Below are 17,130 nucleotides of genomic sequence, written 5' to 3'. Positions count from 1 at the left end.
ATACTGAAACAAAAGTTAGTACTAACATTTCAGGTGCGTCAGCATGTAAGTGTTCAAAAGTTCCCTACTGTATTCAAGAATCCTTAGTCTCTTCTTGGACTGCCTGTCCTTTTTCAATTATCCTCCTTTGACTAAGTCTATTTAGTAACTGCCAAATGAGATAAAACCAAAAATGACTCAGTCTGAAATTTATGAGACAGTTGATCTTAAACCCTGGGCTTTCTGCCCCAGGCCATTACCAACACCTTGAGAAATTGATGACAAGTGTGAACCTTCTCCCTAGAAAAATATATTCTAACCTTTTATAGGCATATGGTGGGAATTCATCACTTCCACAATTATTTCCACATAACCCTCAGAACCCTAGCTTAGCAACTTTATGCAAAAATATCTTTGGACAGTATAGAAAGCTGAAATATTTTATTACTATCTTTGATTTTATCTGAACTAATTATAATCTAATGCAAAAATCCCCATACTCTCAATTATTTTCTAATTCAAACTATGTGTAATTAGTCTGTTAAACTTTCTTCTACTATAATTGAGATTTCATGTATTTCTCTTCACTTCCAAGACAGTGGATAGAATGGAGAAATCTAGACTGATCTTTACAGCTCCAGATAAAGGGACTAAAAATACTGGTTTAAAATATTAAAGGTAAAAGAAAGAGACTCTTGGTTTCCTTCAAAAGTGATTTAAATTTAAACGAGGTTTTTATTACTAAGTTTTGGAAATGCAGTAACCATTTTTTTTCTCATATCAAGGATATGTACATATTTCCCATTTCCCCATAATTACAAACAAACAACTCCCATCCACTTTTTATAAATAGTTCTTAACTTGGGCTTAGTAACAATGTATATGGTGCCAGTAATACAGAAAAGGTGGGAGTATAAAGACTATCCTGTCCTGTTAGAATCCTATAGAACTAAGGTGCTGGATTATGGTGGTTAGATCCTACTTGTAACAGTTTCAAAGGTGACTGTAAGGTAGTATCAATATAACATCATTAACATCTTAATTACACCAAATATTCTACCCAAACCAGTCGAGGTAACAGAAGAGGAAAGGTTGTCATCCCCTCATAAATGGAACAATGCACCCTAGACAACCCAATGAAAAGTTAAACTACTATGGAACAGTAGCTCCATTTTGCTAAGTATCATTTTAAAATCGACTTTTTAAGAATGTCTCTTAAAGTGATGTTTCCGTAAAGGAGAATCGTAACAACATAAAGCTCCAATTTTAATCGAGTCAATTTTAATAAAAATATTTGATAGTATTAATCTATTTGGTAAGTTTAACCTTTCAATAGAATGCAAAGCCATAGCACAAGGTTTAAGATTATAAAGATAATTAAATTATAATCTTAAAGTTAACATTGTAAAATATTTATAATAGGACATATGCCCCTGCACCAACCAAGCACTTGTTTAAACTTTTATCTTTTTTTAAACCCCAAAGGGACTCAATTATCTCAGAGCTGAAAGTCTATTATTTCGCTGTGATTTAAGTCACATCTGTACTTAAATACATTGTATTTTCAGCATGTTACCTTTTTATTTTTAATTAAATCATTTTTTTCTGAAATGGAGTTTCGCTCTTGTTGTATAGGCTGGAGTGCAATGGGGTTATCTCAGCCCTCTGCAACTTCCACCTCCCCGGTTCAAGTGATTCTCCTGCCTCAGCCTCCTGAATAGCTGGGATTACAGGAAGCCGCCACCACGGCTGGTTAATTTTTGTATTTTCAGTAGAGACAGGGTTTCACCATGTTGGCCAGGCTGGTCTCGAACTCCTGACCTCAGGTGATCCACCCATCTTGGCCTCCCAAAGTGCTGGGATTACAGGCATGAGACACAGCATCTCGCCAATCTGTTACTTTCAGACTTAGCAAATTTCGATGCATTACATTCTGCGAATTCACATTTAATCTCTAACATCTTTGATCCAGTCAAATTCTCCAATTTATCACAATCTGAAATTACTTTTTCAGTACTACCACAATAATTAAAAAATAAGAAAGTTCAGTAACATTTTCCACCTCCAAATTATTTTTGGGGGGGGTAAGGGCTTCTACTTGTTTCTTAAAAATTAAAAAAGTCTGCCTCGTTAGGTCCGTATGTTCAGCTCATATTATTAGAACTGGTTAAATGGGAATACACGAATAATACTTATTTTCCCAATGTTAAAAGACATGGATTTCTGTCAAGTATATCCAGAAACAACATAACAATTACTAGGCGTATTTCACATGACAATTCTGCAGATTATTTTGATCAATAAAATGCTTTAATGAGGTGGTGTATAACAAAAACTGTCCTCACCTTTCAGGACCAACATAGGACTACATACTTTTTTTTCTGAGACAGTCAATTCAGGTTCTAGGTTACAGTGACCTAACAAGATAACAAATAACTAATGTGTCAGTTACAGGCAGAAGTTTGCTTTAACCCTTCCTCTTTATTAGAAGTACAAAATGCTTCCACAAATCATCAAAAAGTTTCTGTTTTTCTATGGTGAATCCAGAATTCAATTACCTTTATGTTTAGTATACCTTTTCAACATTGCATAACACACTACTTTCAATATTATGATTTACACAGCCTACCACTAACAGCATGAACCACAGGACTGTACAGCAGCTTGTTTACGGGGTACTTTTTACATTCTTCCATTAGGTTCGGTATCTATTCTTGAGGTCTACGCTTCTCTCCTCATACATAGCTTGGGTTGGATGTGAAGTGAAAAATTCTAAACAGATAACAGAAAAAGGCAATCTGAAGGAAAAAAAATGCCTGTTTCAAAATTAGGGACTCCACATGTCACAAACTATTGATAGCCACTGCAGTATAAAATGTCAAAACTGGCTGGGCACGGTGGCTCATGCCTGTAATCCCAGCACTTTGGGAGGCCGAGGCGGGGGGGGGGGGGGGTCACCTGAGGTCAGGAGTTCAAAACCAGCCTGGCCAACATGGCAAAACCCGTCTCTATTCAAAATACAAAAATCCGCCGGGCGTGGTAGCAAGCGCCTATAATCCCAGCTACTGGGGAGGCTGAGGCAGGAGAATCACTTGAACTTCGGAGGTGGAGGGCTGCAGCGAGCCAAGATGGTGCCACCGCACTCCAGCCTGGGCAACAGAGTGAGACTCCGTCTCAGAAAAGAAAAAAAATCAAAATTATTTCAGCGAATAAAATTACCTGTAAAATTTAACAAGCATTGGTATTTCACTGAGCTCAGCTCTGACTTTAGGTTGTAACTCTTGGGACTGTCCAAAGTATTCACAGAAGCAAGACTTAACTAATGTCTAAAGTGTACTGTAGTGCTGTCTTGCTTTAATCAAGGCTTTCCCCTTCCTTGCCTGTAAAACAAGAACTACAAATTAATTTCCAGGGCAGGGTAACACCAACACCCCAATACTTGAAAGTATTATCTGTAAAACTTATAAACAGAAATAAAAATAAAACCAAAAGACAAGATTCTGCAGTCACAAGTACTTTAATTTTAAAAACAAATCACTTATTAAAAAATAAACAAATGGCACCATGCTACTCTAAAGTTGATACAAGTAAAATAAATTAAGAGGTAGTGTCTCATAAGACAATGTGCTGAAAGTCAGTGCCCAACTAGACAATCTCAGCTACTACATACACTTGGCTTATCTGTGAAGTTAGATTTAAGACACTACTCTCAAAAGTAACATTCCACTGTCACAGCTATTTTACTTTAAAAGGTTAAACAACCCAAAGAGTTTAAACAGTTTTATTTCCAAAAACAACAGTACAGAGCATAATTTCTACAATAAAAATTCTTACAGTACCAAGAGAAGTATTACAGTACAATTTTCCACAACAAAATTGTAGCACACAAATCCACGCGACTGCTGGACTTCCTTGAACTGTCAATACACTGCACCCTGTTTAAATGGCTGTACCTGAAAACCAAGGTATGCAATTCCTTAGGCTTAGAAGTCATCAAGTTATACTGTCAAGGATCTGGGGGAAACGAGAGGAAGATTCTATTATCCTGGTGTCTGAACCCAACTTCCACAACAAGGTAAAGCCATAGCGATGGTAAAATGTCTATTAGTTGTTAACAGTCATTTACGTGCTGAAACCCACCCAATTTAGACATCTCAATATTAAGATTTCTGTGAATCAAGTCACTTAGTTTTAGTTCGGTTTTGAATAAGGATCCTCCTTCGAAATTTAGATCTATAACAGTTACTTAAATTGGGTCTCTTCTCCCCCTATGTTGAGATACCAGAAAGCAGGAGAACTTAAATTTATTTTACAAATAGATAAGATTACAGGCTTCGGAAGAGAGAGCACTCCAAACAAATCTGCAAGATACTCGCAAGGATCACAGAAAACGTCAGGGATAGTGGTTTATTATCCTCCAAACAACTAGCTCTGGAGAGGGATGGATGCAAACGTCCCAGAAAGAGGACATTGAGAATAAGTCTTATCTTCTAGGAAAGTAAGTCGTCCGGGCAAACACACTGCACCCTCGGCATTTCCTTGCAGAGGGGAGAAAAGCCTCATAGAGCCGCAGGCAACATGACATGCCCGTCTGAGGCTCCACGTGGGGGCTGCACTGAGCCCAACAAGCTTCCCAGGCCATGGGGCAATCAAATTCCGCGACCGTGCACAGAACCTGCGCTCCCGGCCCGGGCAGCGGCGCGCGGGCCGCAGTGGCCCTAGAGCGCCACCCAGCGGCCCACGGAGAGGCCTGCAGGCGGGTCCTCCACGGCTCCCGGCTCGCCGCACCCCCACCGCCACCCAGCCCGTTCCCCTCTCCGGATGCACAAGGCCCAACCCAAGAACTAAGACACAAAATGGCTGCCGGCAGCTTCGTCACGTGACCCCTTTGTGCCTTTCGGGCCCCCGAACTCCGCGGGACCCGGGTACAAGTGGCCGGGGTCGGCGGGTGGCCTTAGAAGGGGCCCCGCCGGGCCGCGGCGACCGGGGGTCGAGGCCGGGGGAGGCGGGGTATAGGCCCGGCCGGCGACTGAGAGTCGGCGGCGAAGAGAAGATGGCGGCCATTTTGTGTGGGTTTGCTGCTCCGCCGCCGCCGCAGGCAGCAGAGGGAGCGGGCCTGACGGTGGGTCGGACAGGGGAGTTAACACGTACCGACTCCTCTTCCTTCTCCATTCCGGTGGGCATCTGCGGCACGGCCCTGTTTATCGAGGCGTATTCGTGCAGGTCGGGCAGATCCTCACAGCGGAAAACCGGCAGCGGCTTCGAGGCGTCTAGCGCCCGCGCCCGAAACGACAGTTTACTCATCTCAGGCGCAGCAGATACCTCTCCGCTCTGGGGAAACGGCCCCGGCCAGCGGGATCATGGAGAACCGGGGGTTCGGTCCCCACTCGCCAACCGCTGCCGGGGACTTGAGGGGCGGAGCGCTGAGCCCGCCGTCCGGGCACTAACACCAGCCGGGAGGGTGGGAGGCTGTGCCGCTCCGCTCCTCTCTCGCTCGCTCTCTTCAATACGCCATGGCCAACATGGCGGACATTAAAACTCCACTGTGCGCTCTTCAGCCAACCCCAGCCATTCCCCACACTGCATCGCGCAGCGGCGCGGGCACGCGGGCGGGGGGAGGGAGCGCGGGCTCGAGGCCGGCGCCGGCACGGAGCGCGCGTCCCGCCAACCCCCGGCACCCGCCGGCCTCGCTTCCCGCGCCTCGCTACTCCGGGCCCCCGCCCTTCGCGGGCCCAGGGGCGGACAGGGCGGACTGGGCGCTCGGACACCCGGCGTCGGCTCTTGGGTCGTGCTCTCCGGCCGCGCACACGCTCACTTTCTCACGCTTGCTCCCTCCCAGCGCCGTTTTCTGACGGGCGAACAAGGTGCGGGAAAACACCAGCACGGCGGTGTTTGGAAAGGCAGCTGGGGAGAGTGGCAGGCGGGGCTCGGGCCCGGGGACCGGGGACTCGGAGAGCTCGGACCTCTGTGGGGTGTCCGCCAGCGGCCGCCCCCGCAGGGCTTCGGAGGGGCGCTCCTGAGGCGCCGCGCGCCGCCGTCTGCCGGCGGGGGGCGAACGCACAGCCTAGTTCCCGCGGCGACTTAGGTCTTTACGATAAAAATACAAACTGAATTAGGGGCAGATGCTACTTTGAGTAAACTTTTATCAGCAGTTATTTTTATGTCCTAATGCAACTTTGGATTATAATATTTTGTAGGCACTGCATCAAGTCATTGATCCGTTTCCCACGCATTGGGCTTAATATAAATGATAGTATCCTATTCTACAAAGTAGATTTTTTAAAATCATGCATTTTTATCTACACATACTTACTTTTTAGATAGTAACTGAAGCAAAGGAAATTATTACCCACCACCGTAACATTTAGAAGCCAGATTTACTTCGGAATTTAAAGCCGGTTCTTTAGGTCTAGCTCATGATTTTGTACTCAAAGAAACGGCGGCTTCATATAGCCGTGGGTTCACACTTACCATTTGTCCTCCGAAAAACTTTGTAACACTGAATCATATAAAGACCTGTCGTACTCCCGCCAAACAAACAAAAAGCTGAATTATTGGATTTAGATGGATATGATAGATTGGTGGCATCGGTTTATATTACATGAAAATGGGTACCAGAGATCTCTTCTCTTTTCGTGTTTTTTTTTTTTTTTTTTTTTTTTTTTTTTAAATAGAGAAAATTGTTGAGGTGGGTTTAATAAATTGGCAGCCAAATTTCAATTCGAGTTTCAATTTGTATCTTGGTGCACAAGTTTGTATCTTGTGTAACAAGATACAAAAAGATACAAAAATGTTTTGTGAGTCTCCTTTTCTCCCTGGGGACTACATAGTAAAAGTAATCATGCTCCTTAAATATTGGGCTTGATATGAGCTGTCACTAGCTTAGGGCACACAGGCAAACTGCTAGTCTCCAGGCTGGTTTAGCCAACTCCGTGGGGTAGGGAGAAGACAGGCGGATTGCAGTTCTCCAAAATTATCCTAAAACTCCGATATTAGCAGCTCACTTAAATGAGGCAGAAGGACGTTCACCTGCATTTCCTATACAGAGACTGTGCATTTATTCATCCAATGAGTAATGAGTGTGTGTATTGAGCCCTCATAGCCTTCCAAGTCAGCTTGGCACCCACAGGGCTCTTGGAGGAACTTACACAGTGGGGAGAAGGACCCGCGAATGGCAACTGCCACACGGCGAACTAAGTGTTATGTGAAAGCCCAGGCCACTGTGGGAAGGGGCAAGAGTGGCGCCCAACCCAGGGGAGTGGTTTTAATGAAGTGGCAAGGGAAGACTTTTTGGAAGAGATGATATCTGGGTAAATATGTAGGATAAGTGTGGGTTAACTTTGCAAAAAAAGTAAAAATGAAGGGAAGAAGGGTATTTTAAGACAACAGCAGAGACGTGTCCAAGGCTGAGTCATTAGATAGCAGTCACTTTCTGGGAGCCTCAAGAATTGCCAACTTCACTGTGGAATGACACCTGTTTAGCCAGGTTTAACAGTTCCAAAAATACTGGCTGAATATTATTCTAACAGCCTGCTCCAGCCTACAACATTAGGTTCCTGAAAGTCCTAGCAGTAGAATTCTTGATTGAGGAGCCTAAGATTTTAAGAACAAAATAGAGTAAGTCAAGAGTGAACCAAGGAAATGAATTATTTCTACCCTCATTAAAATAACGGTAAACAACCAAGTAACTATTTCCACATCCTACATTAGTAATAATGGGTGGACACAAAAAGTTTCTTATTCTTTAGAGAGTCTAAAATCACTCTCCATGGCAAATTCAGAGATAAGCGTACAGATTAAGTTTGCCTTTTGGCAGATAACATTATATGCCTGCTAAGAGACACCTTTTTCTCATCATTCCTTTATCCAGCTCCTCAGTAATGTGGATTTCCAACTCTCAGGTCCTTCTGGGTTCCCAAGGACCCAAAGGCTGGAATCCCAAGCCTCTTTTATAAACAAACAAACAAACAAACAAAAACCCTTTCTTGAAATTTTTGTTTTTTAGAGACAGTGTCTCACTCTATTTCCCAGGCTTGAGTTCAGTGTTGTGATCGTGGCTTACTGCAGCCTTGAACTCCTGGGCTCAAGCGATCCTCCTGCCTCAGCCGTCAGTAGCTGGGACTAAATGTACATGCCACCATAGCCTGCTAATTTCTAATATTTTTTCTAAAGACAGGGCCTCCCTCTGTTGCCCAGGCTGCTCCTGAATTCCTGACCTCAAGCAGTCCTCCCACCTCGGCCTCCCAAAATGCTGGGATTACAGGTGTGAGCCACTGCATTCGGACCCATGCCTCTTTTTTATGCAGTTCACTTTTCTTCACCTTAAGGGGCAGGAAGGCAGCAGTAAAGGTTCAGGCTTAGTTTTCCCCAGATTCTTTTATCTATCCAAAAGATTCCTTGAAAAAATGGTTAATCCTCTACTTCCACTTTAACAATTCTTTTCTGTTCTCAACTTAAAATTCCTTCTTTTTCTAAGTGTCCCCAACAAAAGTGATGTGAAATTCTCGATGTTGCATAAAATGTATGCTAGGGCAAAGCTGAATACACTAATGGCAGAAGGAAATTCTTGTTTGGGAAGGGATTTGGAGTATTTAAGATAGTTTGATTTCATGTTATAAATATGTATTGGATAACCAGGTAACACACAGTACTGTCATTGTAGGGGATACAAATAAAACACTGGCAAATGGATACCCAGTTACCCAAGTGGCAAGGCAGTATAATGAAATGTAAGTGGCTATGGGAATTCAGAAAAGAGAGCAGTAGGTTCCATCTGGGTTGATCAGACAGCATGGAGAAGCAGCATGTGATCTGATTCTGAAGGATGGCTAAGGTTCCAACTGCTCATGGGAATGAAATGCTATTATAGAAGAAAGAACATTCATGGGGGAACACAACTGTATGAACAAAAAGGTGAGAGGCAGCAACTATCAGGTATGATTGAGGATGAGGAGGTTTATTTGGCCGGAGTTCAGTAGGAGACCCCAACAACAATCCCATTAGGAGGTAAAACTAGTAAGAACTTGGGTGGATGGAATAGGAGTAGAAGGTAAAAGAGACATGAGTTTTCATGGTAATAATCATTACATATAACAGCATGAGACATGTGATTTCTGTTCCAAATGCAGAATTTCTACTTAACAAAAACTTAGAATATTCCAAAGGCAACTGCTCTGACACTGCATTCTGCGGTAAATAATACATTTGAAATACAGCTTTAAATGGTAGTTTATGTTCACTATGTATCCAAGTCTTATGATTTCTTCTTTGAAATTGTTTCTAGGATTTACTTCCCGATTTCCATTTCCATTGTCTTAAACATAGCCCCATCTCCCATCACTTCACCCCTAGAAACAGCCTCCCATTAATCCTTTATTTATTCAGTCCATCCTTTATTTACTCACTCACTCAATAAACCTGTTTAAAGCCCCCACTTTATAGGAAACTGTGCTAGTACTCTTCTGTTGGTGGCTAGTGGTAACCAAAAGTGGAAGCAGAGTCAGTGGGTCCCTGGGGCCTCACAATGCATGTCACCAAGTCAGTGTGCCAAAAACTCTACTTCATTCTGTATTCTCCCTTCCCCAAGTCATATCTTTATAACTGCTCTTTGTTTTGCCCATTAGATAAAGCCAAATTTTGGAGTGTTTGGTTGTCAAGACCTCCTATAATTTTGCCCCACTCTGTCCAACATCGTTTGTCATTATTGCTTAAGACAAGCTTTTCACGCTAGCTACCAGTCTCATCACCATCTTCAGAAATCGTGGTGGCTCACGCCTGTAATCCCAGCACTTTGGGAGGCCGAGGCAGGTGGATCATCTGAGGTCAGGAGTTCATGACCAGCCTGGCCAACATGATGAAACCCTATCTCTACCAAAAATACAAAAAATTAGCCGGGCATGGTGGCACATGCCTGTAATCCCAGCTGCTTAGGAGGCTGAGGCAGGAGAATTGCTTGAACCCGGGAGGCAGAGGTTGCAGTGAGCCGAGATTGCTCCATTGCACTCCAGCCTGGGCAACAAGAGCGAAACTCTGTCTTAAAAAAAGAAAAAAAAAATCAGCATGTCTTTCCTGCCTCTAGGTTTTTATTCATTCTGTTGATTATTTATTTATTTACTTATTTATTTATTTATTTTATTTTGAGAGATAGAGTCTTGCTCTGTTGCCCAGGCTGGAGTGCAGTGGCATGATCTTGGCTCACTGCAACCTCCACCTCCCGGGTTCAAGTGATTCTCCTACCTCAGCTTCACAAGTAGCTGGGATTACAAGTGTGCACCATCATGCCTGGCTAATTTTTGTATTTTTTTAGTAGAGACGGGGTTTTGCTATATGTTGGCCAGGCTGGTCTCGAACTCCTGATCTGAAGTGATCCACCTGCCTCGTCCTCCCAAAGTGCTGGGATTATAGGCGTGAACCACCGCGCCCAGCCTTATTCATTCTTTTCAGTCTGTCCTCGCTGTCCTGCCTCAGACTGACTGTCTATCGAAATCCTATCTCACAGGAATGTTTTGAACACTAAGTAAAACCATGTAAAGCACTTAGAATCATCCCTGGCCCACAGTGAACCCTCAATAGATGTAAGATATTGTTATTATCCTTTAAAATCCAACTCAAATACCACCTCCCCCATGAAACATTGACTAGTTAAACTCTCTGGCTCTATTTTCCTAATCTGAAGCATCAGTGAACAGTTAGGTAAATGCAAAATAAGCCTACCCCAATCTTTCTCATCTCTGAACTCCTATTGTGCTTTCAGTCAACAGGAAGAATAGCTACCATTTATGGAACACCTACTGTGTACCAGGCGATGCAGAAATACTTTAAATGCATTATCTCAATTTTCATGACAGTCCTTCAAGCAATAGGTATGTCCCTATTAGCTATTAGGTAGGGTTTAGAGAGCTTGTGTGACTGGTTTATGACCACGAAGCTGGTAAGAGGCAGTGCTGAGATTAGAATCCCTAATATCTGGCCAGAGACAGAGGCTCACACCTGTAATCTCAGCACTTTGGGAGGCCAATGTGGATGGATCACCTGAGCTGGGGAGTACAAGACCAGCCCGACCAACACGGAGAAACCCTGTCTCTACTAAAACTATAAAATTAGCTGGGTGTGGTGGCACATGCCTGTAATCCCAGCTACTCAGGAGGGTAAGGCAGAAGAATACCTTGAACCCAGGAGGCGGAGGTTGCAGTGAGCCGAGATCGTGCCATTGTACTCCAACCTGGGCAACAAGAGCACAACTCCATCTCAAAAAAAAAAGAAAGAAAAAGAAAAAAAAATAAAATAAATCCCTAGTATCTGATTCCAGAGTGCAGTCCCAGATTGAAGTGAAGTGAGGAGAGAACTAGAATTGAAGACAGAATGTTTAAAAGGGTTGGTAATGAAGGGAGAAGAGAGAGAGAAAGGGGTAGCTATTTGAAGTCAAGGGTTTCATTGTTTTTGAAAGTAGGAGACATGTGGGCATGTTTGTACACTAAAAGCAAAGAATCATTTAAATGGTTTAATTTAATCAATTAAATCATTTAAATAAATCATTATCATTTTAGGGCTATCTTTCTCTGAGGCAGGCAGGAAGGAGGTGATGCAAAGAGTTAAACTCTGTTTGATGGGACAACAAGATTAAAAAGCATAATACTAGTTTTGGTAGCAGGAATCTGGATTCCTCATTTCTTCAAGCATTCAAAAAATATTTATTGAATGTTTACTAAGAGCTAAGGCAAAACAGTTTGTGTTGGAGAAACAATAATACACAAGGTATGGTCTCTATATCCTGGCAGGACTAATAATAAAGTGAGGTACTGTATTTGTATTTAATTGGGAAAATGGGAAATTAATGTCTTTAAACCGTGTAAATGCACAATGATGTCTACATTAAAAAGTGACATAGTACAATAATTTGAAGCATTCTGCAAAAGTATGAATACTGAATACATTTTCACTTGAAGCAATCATTTCTAATCATTTCTCTTAACTTCCTGCTTTTTACTTTCGTAATAAGCTACATAAAGAAATGACTGCAAACAATGCTTCCACTATAACATTTGGGTAAACAAACACTGGAAGCCCTTTATGGTATGTTGTTTTTTTCATCTAGGAAGTATTGGAAAGAAAATATTACAGTTGCCTTTCAATATATTTAATAAAGTGTCACAGAAACAATATCTGAACTACTGATTTCCTTACTGAGTAATTTGTGCATGGAGTTCTGTACATAATCTTTAAGAACTATGTTTCACATAAAATAAAATCATTCAGAGGATATTTAGAAACAATATATCTGTATCTTAAGAGAATAAAGGGCAAATTATCAATCTTAGCAAATAGTAGCAGGATGGACTCAAAGTTACTTCAGTTTAACCTTGTCTTCAATATGAAGTTTAACAACAACAACGAAGAAATGAAAAATGCATGATTCAATACAAAAAATTAGCCAGCCGTGGTGGTGGGCGCCTGTAGTCCCAGCTACTTGGGAGGCTGAGGTAGGAGAATGGCGTGAACCCGGGAGGCAGAGCTTGCAGTGAGCCGAGATTGTGCCACTGCACTCCAGCCTGGGCGACAGAGCGAGACTCCGCCTCAAAAAAAAAAAAAAAAAAAAGAAAAGAAAAGAAAAGAAAAGAAAAATGTGTGATTCAAACAAATGGGACTATCTGAGAATTGTAGTTGCAGCAGTATTGGGATTTTTAAAAAAATGACACACAATACATTTTAGATTTTCTATGTAATCTAAATAGAATGTCTTTACACATTTATTGTGTAAATCCTAAGGTTTAGGTTTTCTATAACCTAAGGTTTAGGTTTTCTATAACCTTAGGATTTACACAATAAATATGTAAATGTATTGGGATTTACACATTTATTGTAAATGTGTAATGTGTAGATGGCCACACAGCAAAGAGTAGGTGGCAGACGAGCCAGCAAAGCTTCATCTGTATTTATAGCCACTCCCTAGTGCCCACATTACCACCCAAGCTTCACCTAGCATTAGATTCTCATAGGAGCTCAAACCCTATTCTGAACCGCACATTGGGGGATCTAGGTTGCATGCTCCTTATGAGAATCTAATGCCTGATGATCTGTCACTGCCTCCCATCACTGTCCCCACATAGGACCATCTAGTTGCAGGAAAACAAGCTCAGGGCTCCCACTGATTCTACATTATGGTGAGTTGTAGAACTGTTTCATTATATATTACAATGTAATAATAATAGAAATAAAGTGCACAATAAATGTAATGCGTTTGAATCATCCCCAAACCACCCCCTCCCCCTGGATCCATAGAAAGGTTGTCTCCCATGAAACTAGTCCCTGGTGCCAGAAAGGCTGGGGACCAGTGCTGTAAATCATCTGATCTTTTCCTCACTGCGCTGGCAAGCAGTTGAGACTTCTATGACAGCATTTTAAGGGGGATACTACTAGTTGCAGTTGGAGAAGTGGTGGGAGGCATGAACAGGAAACTGTAGAGAAACTGAACTTGAAAAATAATAATTTAGTACTTAACAGAGGAAGTATAGAGTAGTCTCTTCCATGTCTCATCCCAGCGATTAATTTCTCAGAATAAAAGTCTGTCTTAGAAAAATGTACAAATTAAACCATATACATTTTAGAAATATTTGGTGGTGTTTATCTAAACTGGATTATGTTAAATTACTGTCAACCCATTAAACCCATTGACTGGCACATACTGACAGATTACTATGTGTAGGCCAGGCATTGGTGCAAGGCTGTAAGGGGTAGAAAGACAAAAAAACGAGAGAACATGCTACCTTTAGTACCTTACCTCCCCCCACCTTTTTTTTGAGACAGAGTTGACCACACTAGAGTGCAGTGGCATGATCTTGGCTTCAACCTCTGCCTCCTGGGTTCAAGCTATTCTCCTGCCTCAGCCTCCTGGTAGCTGGGACTACAGGCATGTGCCACCACACCCAGCTAATTTTTGCATTTTTAGTAGAGACAGGGTTTCGCTGTGTTGACCAGGCTAGTCTTGAACTCCAGACCTCAGGTGATCTGCCCACTTTGGCCTCCCAAAGTGATGGGATTACAGGCGTGAGCCACTGCATCCGGCCAGTGCCTTACACTTTTGAGTAGATAGACTACTTAAGCATTAGTAACACACAAACAAATCAGTATGGTACAGATGGTCCATGACGGGTGAAGGAATGAAATTTATAAGAATTAGAAAAATTGTTAATGAAGTAGAAAGGTATGTTGGAAGGTTTAAGTACAATTTATTAGTGGGTGGTAGACAATGACTGTCAGGGAAAAAGGGCTTCGAGAGAGAAAATATCATGAATTGCTTTTGCTTTTATAACCTGAAGAAGGAAATCCTTTCTATTTTCTTACTGAAACTTGGGGTACCTAATTATCTTATCATATAATAAATTAAGATTAGTGAAATAAAATGTTTTATCTTTCACTGTATTTATTCTTCTCCATGACACCGTGAGTAACTTTGTTCCAATTGCTTAGGTAAACACTGTGAACCTAGTTCCCCTTCCCTTTCAGAGCAGGGAAGGGAAAGGGAATGACTGGAAGCCTGTGGAGTGGGATTCTCGGTGTGAAGACTCACTCAGGGAGTGAGAGAGGAGCCCTGGGGAATACCAACATCTAAAAGATACCCAGGACAAGAACGGAGGGCGAGGCTGGGAGAAGCCTGGAGACAAGCCAAATGAGGTCAGCATTTCAAGGAAGAGATGGAAGAGAATCAAAAAGAATGAGGAGGTCACAGCAAACCCAATTTCTTTAGGACAGCGTGGGAGGAAAATAGACTGTGAGCTGAGCCGTCAACTGGAAGAGTTATAGGCCGAGTGGTGCCTGCACACATTGATTAAACATTTACCAAAGCCCCCAAAAAAGTGATTTCCCAGTACCTTCTATAATCATTGTTTAAATACTTGTTCACAAGAATGAGACCACTTTGAAGCCAAAAATCAGTTAAGCTTCAGGACATAGCCAGGGACACAGAGTAGCCATCATCATCAGCACCTCCCAAGTTGGAACAGAGTACATGATGTATCTTCCAGAGTTAAAGTTGTATAAACTCAGAAACCAAAGACCTACCTGACTTCTCTACGTGAGTTACTGACACAGGTAAAAGCCACATCCTGATCTTAATATTTCTTCTGAATTTGGTTTCCCAAGTACGAGACACATAAGTCAAAACGTTAGACAGTTGCATTGCAGCAGTATGCATATTGGAATGAGATAATATTTTTTGTTTTAATTGATTTATTTATAATAAGTTTAACACTTTGTGTTTCTGTTTTTTCTGGTCTTTTCTGGTTTTGTTTGTTAGTTTTGTTGTTGTTGTTTTGACACAGGATCTTACTTTGTGGCCCAGGTTGCAGTGCAGTTGTGCTATCACAGCTCACTGCAGCCTCAAACTCCTGGATTCAAGTGATCCTTTGCCTCAGCCTTCAGTAGCTGGGACTACAGGTGCATGCTACCATGCCTGGATAATTTTTAAATTTTTTTCTAGAGACAGGATCTTGTTATGTTGACTGGGCTGATCTTGACCTGGCCTCAAGCACTCCTCCTGCCTCAGCCTTCTAAAGTGCTGGGATTATAGGTGTGAGTCACCATGCCTGGCCCATTTGTTAGTTTTTGTGTTTGCCTTTCATTGGCTGGTTTTACAATATTGAGATAGTATAGTTTATTCTGTTTTGTGGCCTTTAATTCTCAATATATATATATTTTTGACAGAGTCTCACTCTGTTGCCCAGGCTGGAGTGCAATGGCATGATCTCCACTCAATGCAACCTCCACCTCCCTGGTTCAAGAGATTCTCCTGCCTCAGTCTCCCGAGTAGCTGGGATTACAAGTGCCCACCACTATACCCAGTTAATTTTTGTATTTTTAGTGGAGACAAGGGTTCACCATTTTGGCCAGGCTGGTCTCAAACTCTTGACCTCAAGTGATCCACCCGCCTCAGCCTCCCAAAGTGCTGGGATTACAAGCATGCGCCATCATGCCTAGCCTATTTCTCAGTATAATTTGAGAATGCTCCCATCTCATTAAATACTCTTCTAAGACTATTATTTGACAGAGATACTTATCCAGCATCTATAAAATAACTTACTTAAGAATTACCCTCTTAAAGTATAGAATGCACTGACTTTTCATTGTTATAAAGAACACATATAATCCGAATAGTACATTTAAAATAAAAAATGGGTTTAGGATGGGTGTGGTGTCTCACACCTGTAAACCCAGCACTTTTCGAGGCTGAGGCAGGAGGATCACCTGCACCCAGGAGTTTGAGACCAGCCTGGGCAACATAATGAGACCACATCTCTACAAAATTACAAAAATTAGCCAGGGTGTGGTGGTGCACACCTGTAGTCCCAGCTACTTGGGAGGCTGAGGTGGGAGGATTACTTGAGCCTAGGAGGTTGAGGCTGTAGTGGGCTGTGATTGCATCACTGCACTCCAGTCTGGGCAACAGAGTCAAAAAAAAGGGGAAAGAAAATAGGTTTACATTTTCATGGTTTAAGGCACAGAACAAATGTCTGCTGTTCTTTGAATAATGATAGTGACAAGTCTACATGAATGAAGGTTAGCTGCTTCACCAGCCGTCTGAGTAGATGACAAGCACCTAGTATTTAAATATCAGTATTTCTTCCCAGATATTAGTTTAGCGTTTTCAAAAACTAGGCACCATAAAATACTGATGTTCTGAAATGAGAGTTATGTAAAGAATTCCATATAAAACTAATAAGTTAGGGAAATGCTACTTATTAAATCTTCCTCTTTAAGATAGGTATAGGCTCACCATGTATAGGCTCAGGGAAGTCCTGCAGAAAGGAAACCCATTTACTGATGCTTAGCACAGTATTTTCCAAAGTTTCTGACCATAGAACCCCTTTCTGTACACTGTTATTACCTTTAGTTCTATAAGAGCACACTTTAGGAAATGTCATTTTAGGCAATTCAAGGAAACAGAAGTTTTTCCAATCAAGTTATCCATCTAATTACTTAAGTCTGCCAAATAAACTTTGAAAAGGCAGAAAGATCTTATAAATGTAAAATATTATCTTTATTACTGTCTTAAAATGTTTCATCCTGCTAAAAATTGTATAAGACATTAAAATATAAAACTGGATGAAATTCTGGCAGGTACTAGAGTTGAGCACATTGCTACACTTTGATAGTATA

At 42.0% G+C, this 17,130-nt stretch overlaps 1 protein-coding gene across 4 annotated transcripts in view; it reads right to left on the bottom strand.

Moving 5' to 3' along the window:
* Nucleotides 1-17,130, bottom strand: part of EPC1 (enhancer of polycomb homolog 1) — a 112,949-nt gene that overhangs the window by 73,825 nt on the left and 21,994 nt on the right. The window contains exon 1 of one of the 4 annotated variants that reach the window (XM_008002725.3): nt 5,131-5,588. The exons of 2 other annotated variants lie outside the window; for them this stretch is intronic. In XM_008002725.3, the coding sequence (XP_008000916.1) occupies nt 5,131-5,283 (153 nt within the window). In that variant the 5' untranslated portion in view covers nt 5,284-5,588. Of the gene's footprint in view, nt 1-5,130; nt 5,589-17,130 lie in introns of those variants that run through there. One more of the 4 variants, XM_008002726.3, reaches the window with a different exon arrangement.

This window comes from Chlorocebus sabaeus, chromosome 9, assembly GCF_047675955.1.
Source record: "Chlorocebus sabaeus isolate Y175 chromosome 9, mChlSab1.0.hap1, whole genome shotgun sequence".
NCBI lineage: Eukaryota > Metazoa > Chordata > Mammalia > Primates > Cercopithecidae > Chlorocebus > Chlorocebus sabaeus.
The sequence above is the reverse complement of the archived record's forward strand: the minus strand, read 5'-3'. Positions and strand labels throughout refer to the sequence as shown.